Raw genomic sequence first — 11,215 nt, 5'->3', positions numbered from 1 at the left:
ATCCCTCTCTTTCTCCTTCGTTCTCTTCTATCTTTTTCTATTTCTTCTCTAGCCTAGATTTCTCCTCCCACTTATTCTCTCTGCCTGCAGCCCCACCTATCCCCTCCTGCCTAGCCATTGGCCATTCAGCTTCTTAATTAGACCAGTCAGGTGTCTTAGGTAGGTCTTACAAGGTGAAACAAATGTAACACATGTTTACATAATTAAACAAATTCCACACAAACAAATGCAATACATCTTTACATCAATAACAAAAGCAGCAGAAACAAATGTAACATACCTTTATGTAGTTAAAGTAATAATCTGCAGCATAAACACATGTAACACATCTTTGCCCAGTTAAAATAATATTCCACAATGGAAAAGTTTACATTTTCTTTCCCCATCTAAATCTCCATGGCAAAGCATCGACCCCCTGAAAGTTCAGACTAACACCGGGCAGATAAAAGTACTAGCAAGTTAACCAATGACCTCATGCATGCTGGGCAAGCGCTTGCCACTGAGTTACAGCCACAGACCCCACTTTCACTTTGAGACAGGAGTCACTGTTTCACAGATAACCTTGAACTTGTGGTCCTCCGATCCTAACCTCTAGACTAGCTAACATCACAGACTTGGGATCTAAAAGGTCCAAGTAGGAAGATTTTTTTCTTCTTCAGATTCATTTCAGTGTTCCAGGACTTACCATCCTGCGGCTGCATGTGGTGTAGACAGTGTGGAAACTGATCAACCTGGGGCTGAGGAGACGGCTCGGTCAGGAAAGTGCTTACCACACAAGCTTGATGGCTCAGCTTGATCCCCAGCACCTACGTAAAACGCTAGATGCATGGCACATGACTGTAATCCCAGCACTGGGGAGGCTGAGGCAGAAGGATCCCTATGGCCTGTTGGCCAGGCAGCCCAGCCTAGTTAGCAAGACTCAGGTCCCAGTAAAAGACCCTGTCTCAAACAAGGTGCACGGCTTCTGATCCTAATTGACCTCTGGATGTGATATGCACAGGCACATATGCATACACACACACACACACACACACACACACACACACACACACACACCTGCATCCCCATGCACATAATAGAAATCAACCTGCTCAATCATTATCTTTACAATCCATTCTGTAAATCCTGTGGATAGAATGTTGTTTACTAAAAATCAATAGTCTTTTATTCACCTCATTAAAAACCCATCCCAGCTGATGAATAAGTTTCTAACTAAGCATAAAATAAGTAGCATGTTGTTGCTGGAGGGCTCCTCTCCAGGTTCCACCAAACCCCGCAGTCCCACAATCCACATATAAAATAATCACTCAGACATTTATATTACTTATAAACTGCATGGCCATGGCAGGCTTCTTGCTAACTGTTCTTATATCTTAAATTAACCCATTTTTATAAATCTATACCTTGCCACATGGCTGGTGGCTTACCGGCGTCTTTACATGCTGCTCATCCTGGCGGTGGCTGCAGTGTCTCTCCCCTTCTTCCTGTTTCCCCAATTCTCCTCTCTCCTTGTCCCGCCTATACTTCCTGTCTGGTCACTGGCCATCAGTGTTTTATTTATATAGAGTGATATCCACAGCAGCATGTATTCACAGTAACATTTTATATAAGTAAAATCAACTTAAGTATCTAACCAGCAAGCCTCAGAATGTGTAGGGTGGGTGAGCTCCTCCAGTTGAAATGCCGTTCTTGACATCCTATGCCAGTAAACCCAGCATCGTCCAACATCGAGGAGCTGCACCCTGACAGAATTCTCAGACACCACAAGTAACTGAGTCACCATGCTCTGACAACCATGAAAAGAAACAGTCCTCAAACCCACAGGCAGTTTTGTGTCCATTAGCAGTTTTGTGGCTACAAGAAGCCTGCTGCATGCACGCCTCACCCCCACACGCTGTCTGATGGAAAGTGAGCATCCCGTAGTGGAGACCTGTGGGTAACTCATCAATTTTCCTTTCAGCAAAGCTGAAGCTGCACAGCAGAGGCCACTGAGGAATCCCACACTCCCCTGGGAAGCACGTCGGGGGAGGGGCAGGCTGCCTACAGTTGGAGTAACTGCCGCCTTCTCAAAGGAGCCAGGGGGCCTGCTGCCTGGACTCTTCACCCTTTCTCTTCAGAGAGAGGTGTTTGGTTCCTGAAGAAGCCCCACAAAAGATCACCATCCACATATGCAATCAGCAAGAGTGTTTATTTTTCCAGCATGCTGTGGTCTGCCATCCCACACAAAGGCAAGATGGCGGTGACCCCAAGAGGGATGTGCGGGCTCCTTTTAAGCATAGCCAGGGGGAGGTCCTAAGGCAGTTAGGTCACTTTGGATATGTTTGGCTCAAGCAAGTGGCAATCATGTTGTGCATTCTAATTGGCCTGGGCTGGTCAGGGGCTGGTGAGGGCTACAGTTTTCCACTTTTTGGTAGGCCTGGACAAGTGCCAGGCTTTGTCCTTATTGGGTTATCACCTTGAGGTGTTTGTGACTCAGGCCTGTACTGTATGTACCAGGCCTCCTCATCCTTGCTGATGGGGGTGTTGGAGATTGATTGTCCTCTGTTCATGGCTCTTTTAGAAACTGTTTATTCAGTCTCAGGAAACTGAAATTGAGGCCTGACCTCTGAGAGGAGACTGAGCAGCCTCTTATGGGGTCTGCTCGGTCCTCTCATTCCCCCCCTTGAGTAAGTTCATCATCTCAAATCTTGGAGATGTTTTTAATTGGTAAGAGACTTTATCATCAGGATAGTAGACTATTCTGGGGTCTAACTAAACCAGGACACAAGAATTTTTTTTTTGTTTGATTCAAAACCTGAGTATTAACATAGGGGGGCTGAGTATTAACATAGAAGGTCAAGCCAGAGGCAGCCCATCACCAGGTCTCCTCCAGCAGTATCAGGAAGTCAATTCCCATTGGATTCCGAGTGAGACTGCAGAGGTGGAAATGGCCATAAGGAGGTTGTTCCAAACAGAGACCGTTTCTGTTACCAATGGCAAAGTGACCCTTCCCTTATTTGTTTGTTGCCATTTGCAAGTGTGTCATGAGTTTGGTTCAGGGGCTGATATTGGGATTCTAGCATCATCAGTTCAGTGGTACCCAGACAGGAGTCATCATTTAGTTATGGCATCAGTGACACAAAAGCCAACAGCAATTAGCAGAAGCAGAAGGGCCAAAGGTCCTGTGATGACTGACAGAGTTCCTTATCTAGAAGGAACTTGAAAATGAGAATGGGGACCAGTTATTATTTTATCTCAGGTTCCCTATGACAGGAAATTCCCTTTTGATCTAACATTCCAGGGGGGAGCAGGAGACGATGTATTTGCTTCTGTAATTCCTTCCTGCTGACATTAGGAGACTGTTGTCAGGGCCCTGGACGTCTAGAATGTTAGTAAAAGGCAAGGAGGGAATTTAGAAACATCTGATTCATTGACCAGCTGAAGAGATAGCATTAACATTGGTTGGATTGGTCCATACCAGCTCTCAGTAAGTTCAGGGTTCACAGTCATTTGGAACAGGTTGTCATCAGCAAATGGTGCTTGGATGTGTCTGTCAGCCAAGTGGAAACCTGTTAAGACAGATACAAACTAGGAACAGAAATTAAAATTTATGAACTTATTTGGAACTTATAGGCCCAGTCTCAGTAATTGAGGAAGGGGAGGAGTCCAAAGACCAGGAGTGAGAGAAATACCATCCTCAGGAGTAAACAGATAGGGAAACCTAGTCTGTATTTATCTGGAATCCTTTTGATCTGGAAGATGTAGATCCAAGTTTTATGACATCTTTAATTCTTTGAAGTTTATGTGAATTTACATTTTATGAAGACATAAAAGTTTCAGATATATCAGTATTATCAATTTGTATTGAAATCCATATTGTAGAAAAAGCAGGCAGCAGGTATCTGTAAAACAGCAAAAGTAGATTCTTATCTTTAAATCCTAGCAAAAGCTCCAGATTTGGATTAAAAATCATGTACATTTTCCTTCTGTCTAGAGAGTCAGGTATAGATTGGACTAAAATGTCTTTGGCCCAATGAAAAGCATCTGTAAGTCTATATTCAAAAGACACCCAAAAGAAATCTAAAATCACACTTACTTGTGACCCAAACAGTAAGGAGTCATTGCTCTATTAGCTTGTAAGAACTCTATTAATATTCAGCTCTGAATTTTTGAAATTTCAATGCAATGACAGTATGTTGATGGAAAGAAATCTTGTGATAATTTTCATATATCTTAAGCCATTTTTATCCTCATAAACTGTATCCTATTTCTCAAAACATTTTCTCAGACCCTTATACTCTAAGCCTTTATGTTTTCAGACCTTTATACCTCTTAGAGCCTTTGAATTTATATAGACTTTTATATCTTTTTTATTCAATCATTTCCCAGAGATATAAGCAGTTATCATTAAGAACAGTCATTTTAAATCATGTTTGAAATTTATGTGTCCCTTAATATGAACCTTGTGAGTAAGGCAAACCTTGCTTGCCTTTTCTTTTCAAGAGACCTAATAGCTTTAATTAATCAGTGTATTGATCAATGAACTAACAAGGTGGCTGCAGCCTTGTGGAAGACCCTGGGTGTCTGATGCTGCTAAGCTGACAAAGTTTCAGTGAGCCTAGATGTCAATACCATCAGGGATCTGAGAGGGATAAATCCTATCTGAGTGAGCAGAAGTGCAGATCAAGCAGCTTCCAAATCTATTTAAAAAAATTAGAGAGACCATCCCTACCCAGTTAGCCATCCCAGGCCCCTGTGGTCTTCATAGCATTGGCAAGACAGCATCAGTCTTTGGCCTCCAGGCCCAAACGATGAGAGCTTTCCCTGTGGAGGAGGAACTTGGAGGCAAATCATCTTATTTTGCCTGTGTCTCACGTGTCCGTAGTCTGGGTTGGGTCCTGGCAGCAGGTGTTGCATTGAGGCATCTTGCACAGTGGTCAGTGTTCTTAACAATCAGGTGGCATCGTCAGGTTGTTTCCCGTCTTCTTTGGAGAACTTGGGAGTCATTGCTAAGAGCTGGGAGCCTCTGTTTGTCATAGTAAGTTTTTTTTTTTAATCTAATAATTCAAAAGCCATATTCATCAGATCTTTGACAAGTTTGAGGACCATTATCTATTAGATATATCTGAGCTAAACAAACTTAGACCTAAGACCTATATCTTGAAAAATATATCTAAGTTTGGTAACAACAACCAGGCCATTGTAGCTTAAATTCTAATTGGTCTTAATAATAAAAACCCAGAGTCAGATATCAGAGTGAAAGCTGAAAGATCGGAGAAGCAGAGCAACCAGCCACTGGAAAGACTTCTTACCTCTACTGAATCCTCGGACTGAAAGGGCTGAGCTCCTGTCTCCTCCTGCCTTATATTCCTGTCTCTACCTCCCTAGAGCTGGGATTAAAGGAATGTGCCTCCACCACCTGGCTCTATCTCATGTAGCCCATGGTGGCCTTGAACTTCTGATCTTCCTGCTCCCTCCTCCCAAGTGCTGGGATTAAAGGTGTGTGCCACCACTGCCTGGCCTCTATGGTTAACTAGTGGCTGGCTCTGCACTCTGATCTCCAGGCGAGCTTTATCTGTTAGAGCACAAAGTATCACCACAGATCATCATGGTATCCTGTAGATATATCAGTCAAATGGACCTTTTAGATTCTGTTTTTCTCTTTTTTTCTTATAAGCATTTTTCCCTATCCATAGACATTGCAGGAGCAGCCAGACTGCAATAGATGTGATGTTGGCAATTTTAAGAAACAGGTTTGGCCGGGCAGTGGTGGCACACACCTTTAATCCCAGCACTCGGGAGGCAGAGGCAGGCCGATCTCTGTGAGTTCGAGGCCAGCCTGGGCTACCAAGTGAGTTCCAGGAAAGGTGCAAAGCTACACAGAGAAACCCTGTCTCCAAAAACCAAAAAAAAAAAAAAAAAAAAAAAGAAAGAAAGAAAAGAAAGTAAAAGAAACAGGTTTGAACTTCTCTTATGAAACTCTGAATAGCTAAGAGCTTTAACCTTGTCATTTCATAGGATGCCAGTCATATAGGACCCTGTAACTCAGAGGGTTATAATACGATGATTAATTATTAACCTGTGTTTTGGACCTCAGTCTTCCTTTCTCCTTTAAAGAGAAAGATCCCGTTTTTAACATAATCATTTTGCAGTGAAGAATCACCAGTTATTTTTCTATATGAAGAAAACCAACCAGAATTAACCCAATATGGTCAAATCTTGAACGCATTTTACAGTTTCCCTTTGGATTCACTATAGGTTATATCCCCCTGTATAGGGATGTGGCCGTCTATAACCTCCCTCACATCCTCAGGTCCGGCTTTCTGCTACCTCCATTTCTTGGGTCCTGCCTTCTCTCTTGCTTCTCAAACAACATGCAAATTTTCATCAAAGTCCTTCTTGTGGTCATATATATATATATATATTTGCAGAGATAACCTTAAGTTTGTATCAACATCAACATATAAAAACCTGTACCAATGTGGAACATTTGAGAGTAGCAGTAGTTTTTCTCACCCTAATCAATAATAATTTGTAACCTATTCCCTTAAATGATGACATTTATATTTATAATCCATTGAATTCAAATGACCAAAACCCATATATTTTTTTCTTTTCCTGTGGAAGCAAAAGCATAATTTTCCCCAAATATATTTAGGCTGATTTAATTCAACAGTTTTTCCAAGCAGTGTTAGGCTAGCAGCCAAGACCTTGACGTTATCACAGTGAAGATGAAGAAGAACTTGGCTTAGGAAGGAAGGGAGGGGGAACAGTGGGCACAGAGTGTGCCCTTGGCAGTCCTGCAGGAGAGATTGTCAACCCCTCCAGCCATAATCAACCCCAGATTCTCTGTTCAGTGTCCACCGCAGCTTATCAATTCCAGGCAGTCAACACTCCGCTGCCCCGCCTGCACCAGTGTGCATCCCTGTAGCCCCACCTGCCTGTACTGAGCATGTGCCCCACCCCCACCCTACCCCACTCCCACCCCCAACCCCCCACCCCGCCCTCTGTGAGAGCTGCTGGCTGGCTGCAAGCCTCTCCTGCATGCCAAGTCAAGCCCCGCCCACACTGTGGGCTTCCCTGAAGCCCCATCCCTGCCCCCTGCAAGAGCCACAGCTATCTGTGAGCCTCTCTAGTATGCCAGGGCAAGCCCCGCCCTCTCAGTGGGCCAGAGAGCAAGGAGCAACAGAGGGAGGTGGCCCTAGCCATGCCTCTCTCTCTTTTTCAGGAAAATGATGGAGGTTATAGACAGAAACAATTAACAATAGCACAGACAACCAGGACAGGTACACCAGCACTGAGACAACGTCCTCACTCCCGGTTAAGCGAGCCCCATCTGACAAACCCCACCTGGCAGGAGCGACCTGCTTACCTCAGTCCAACCCAGGGGGCCCCAATCCCCTTATCCCCTTGCAGTCCAGGTGAGTCAGGGACGTCTGCAGGGCTCACGTGCCAGAGTTGCCTCCACTGTGTCCATCAGGCAAACCCTGGCCTCCAGGTTCAGGCAGCTTGAGCTTTCCAGAAACATGAACGGGTGGAACAGAACAGCAACATAGTAACAGTCGGAACACAGACCAAGACAAAGAGCGCTCACACTCCTGCTTACCAGGTGCTCAATGGGATGGAAGTGCTATGGAGAGTTCCTGGCCGACGTACCATATGTTAGGGTCCTGGAGGGGCCCCACAAAAGATCACCATCCACATGTGCAATCAGCAAGAGTGTTTATTTTTCCAGCATGCTGTGGTCTGCCATCCCACACAAAGGCAAGATGGCAGTGACCCCAAGAGGGATGTGTGGGCTCCTTTTAAGCATAGCCAGGGGGAGGTCCTAAGGCAGTTAGGTCACTTTGGATATGTTTGGCTCAAGCAAGTGGCAATCATGTTGTGCATTCTAATTGGCCTGGGCTGGTCAGGGGCTGGTGAGGGCTACAGTTTTCCACTTTTTGGCAGGCCTGGACAAGTGCCAGGCTTTGTCCTTATTGGGTTATCACCTTGAGCTGTTTGTGGCTCAGGCCTGTACTGTATGTACCAGGCCTCCTCATCCTTGCTGTTTCAGGTGTTGGAGATTGATTGTCCTCTGTTCATGGCTCTTTTAGAAACTGTCTATTCAGTCTCAGGAAACTGAAATTGAGGCCTGACCTCTGAGAGGAGACTGAGCAGCCTCTTATGGGGTCTGCTCGGTCCTCTCGAGAGGACAGCATTGTCTGAAAACCTCACTTATCACCATTGAATTTTAGTGCAGGAAACTGAGATGTTCACCCATAAGGAAGGAGCTCGGTGGAACATCGAGATGAAGAGCAGAGTGTTGAATGTGTGGGACACCCTTACATGTGTCAGCCTATAACAATACCAACACTGTCCCATGGACTTTAAATACTGCCTGACCCAGGAAGATAAGGACACATAATAGGCAAGCAAAACAAACACCCACAGGTGATAAAGAACTTTCTTGTAAAGCAATTATTTGAAATACATATAATTTTGCCATTTATTAAGATGAGTGCAGGGTGGAGAGATGGCTAAGGCCACTTGCTGCTCTTACAGGGGACCTGAGTTTGGTTACCAGCACTCCCATTGGGTAGCTCACAGCACCCATCACTCCAGCCTCAGGCAGATTCCTTTTTCTGGCCTTGTGGGTACCTGCCTCACACATACATACCTACACACACACATCCACATGCATACAATTTAAAATAAAGTAAAATGCATTTCAAATAAATAACTAAAAATGAAGGCCTCTTTGCATGCTAATGAGACACATGCTTGTCCAACACAACATAATCTAAGGATGCTCTGATTGGGCCCTGTCCTGATGGAAACCCGTGCTAAGAAATACTAAGTCTTTAACCCAAAGTCTGGCAATCATAGCACTGTTTCTACAGCAGAGGAAACCTGTTCACACAGCAAAAACACTGCATTCACAGTAAAGACAAGTCTGAGCTGAGGTGTGTCAGGCAACATTGGCAGGTGTGTGTGTGTGTGTGTGTGTGTGTGTGTGTGTGTGTGTGTGTGCACATGTGAGACAAAGCCCAACACACTTGCATGCTGACGGTTCACTGACGGTCACTATACATTGACATTCTATCTTCCTGTACTGGGGATGGAACCCAGGGCTTCCCCCTGCTTCCATGTTTGTTGTAGCATAATTCTTCATGACTAAATGCACAGTCAGCCAGGATGCCTATCAAGGGATGAACAGATAAAGGACTGAAAGTTTCATCTACTGAGTAACTAAAATTATGTAGATATAGACCGATAGATTCTGGTGTATGTTTCAGTTTGTATGTATCAGTTTCAATTGTGTGCGTACATGGATATCCATGTGTTTACATATGCATGTATCGAGACTCAAAAGGAAAGAAAATGGAAGGATTAAGTCCCTGAACTGCTTTACCTAGAAACCCTCACCAAAGAGGAAGCAGCCCTCTTGATGTTTCTTCACTTTCTCCCGGCCTAGGGCCCCTGCCCTCCCAGGCCACAGCACAAGGAGGCCCAGGGTGGCTTAGCGGCCACTCCAGAGGCCACCGCTGCTAACGGTGGAGGCACCAATGTGCTGCTAACGCTGCAGGAGCACTGAGAGCAAGGGCTGTCGGCCGTGGGGGTTTCCACCCAGACTCCAGGGGCTGCCCTGTGCAGCCTGCAGGCCCAGAAGTTGGTTGCAGGGTGGAGAGTACCACAAAGAGACTTCAGCACAGCATCACCTGGGAACCATAGACAGGAACCATTAAGGCCCCAAACTCCGTCTGTACCCCAGGCTGGCCCCAAACTTGCAGCTCTTCTGCCTCTGTCTTGCAACTTCTAAGAAAACCGGCATACACCACCACACCCAGTTTAGAGGCAAGAGACTTCAAACAATGGTACAGAAACAACCAGTGTGTGACCAGGTGACTTCAGGACACAGCAGTTTAGTAGGAAAAATGTGTGTGTGTGTGTGTGTGTGTGTGTGTGTGTGTGTGTGTGTGTGTGTGTGTATACACATATTTACATACATATATACATAACATATTTATGTAACTTAATAAATTTGTGTGTGTGAATTTGTGTGTGTGTGTGTGTGTGTGTGTGTGTGTGTGTGTGTGTGTGTGTGTGTGTAAATTTGCTCTAGAAAGTTCCCAGGGGCTGGAGAAATGGTTCGGGGGTTCAGAAGAACTGCTCTTTCATAGGACCCTCGCTCAGTTCCCAGCACCCACCTGGGGTAGTTCACAGCTCCCTGCAACTCCAGCTCCAGGGGGATCTGCTGTCTCTGGCCTCCTCAGGCACCAGCACTTACATGCACAGGCACACATAGATAGAGCGCGCACACACACACACACAGTTAAAATAATGTTTTTTTCCAATACAGGGTCTCTCTATATAGCTTTAGAGCCTATCCCAGAACTCACAGAGATCCACCTGCCTCTGCCTCCTGAGTGCTAGGATTAAAACCGCGCCACTACCGCCTAGCATTAAAATAAATCTTATAAAACACTCTTTAGAAAAGGAAAAGCAACTTTCTAAATGACTGTAAACATGTCCACCATGTTCCCACATTGCCTGTGACAAGGAGATCCTCACACCCACTTCTGAGCTCTGTTCAGCTGTTGACTAAACTGACTCGTATGAACCACAGGCTAAAACCCAACAATCCCCTGACAATCCCCCAACACTGTGTAAATGCACAAGAGAAGCTGGAGTGAGGGGACACCTCCTGTGGTTTAGGTTCACACAGTGAAAACACTGCGCTGTGAGCCGGTGCTCTGTGTGTTCTTTGGAAAGGCGTCTAGCAAGGCTTTTGACGATTTTAATCAAGTTGTCTGTCACCTGGTTTCCAAACTGTACATGCTGTTTGTGTATTTTCAATACCAACTCTTGTCTGATGACGATTTCAGATCTTTCCTCCTGTCCCTTCCACCCTCTCCCCACTGAGCTCAGTCCCTTCACAGTGCAGGACGTTGCTGCATTTGAGGTCCCTCAGTTCTGGTCTCATGTTCCAAAGATGATTGCCATAACCATACCCCAAGGTTCTTCACTTCTTATAGGATCCCATAGGCTCAGGTCTTTATTGGTTTTTCCATCGAATGTCACAACTGGTGTAGTAATGTCATGTGTGTTCTCCATCATGCTCAAGTGTCTTCCTTCCATATCGCATTTATTGGGAACTTCGGTCATGGAAGAATGTCTAAATCTGAAAACACTTTTTCTATAAACACTGAGTCTGTGGTTTGATGTTTCTTGCATTTTCTATCACCTTTTCTGA

At 45.0% G+C, this 11,215-nt stretch overlaps 1 protein-coding gene across 6 annotated transcripts in view; it reads left to right on the top strand.

Moving 5' to 3' along the window:
- The first annotated feature begins 7,652 nt into the window (after positions 1-7,652).
- Tsbp1 (testis expressed basic protein 1) overlaps positions 7,653-11,215 on the top strand; it is a 72,435-nt gene continuing 68,872 nt past the window's right edge. For all 6 annotated transcript variants that reach the window (XM_037199737.1, XM_037199736.1, XM_037199735.1 and 3 more), the window contains exon 1: positions 7,653-7,743. In XM_037199737.1, coding sequence (XP_037055632.1) covers positions 7,716-7,743 — 28 coding nt within the window. In that variant the 5' untranslated portion in view covers positions 7,653-7,715. The remainder of the gene's footprint in view (positions 7,744-11,215) is intronic.

Source organism: Peromyscus leucopus, chromosome 16_21 (genome assembly GCF_004664715.2).
Source record: "Peromyscus leucopus breed LL Stock chromosome 16_21, UCI_PerLeu_2.1, whole genome shotgun sequence".
Taxonomy (NCBI): Eukaryota; Metazoa; Chordata; class Mammalia; order Rodentia; family Cricetidae; genus Peromyscus; species Peromyscus leucopus.
The sequence above is the reverse complement of the archived record's forward strand: the minus strand, read 5'-3'. Positions and strand labels throughout refer to the sequence as shown.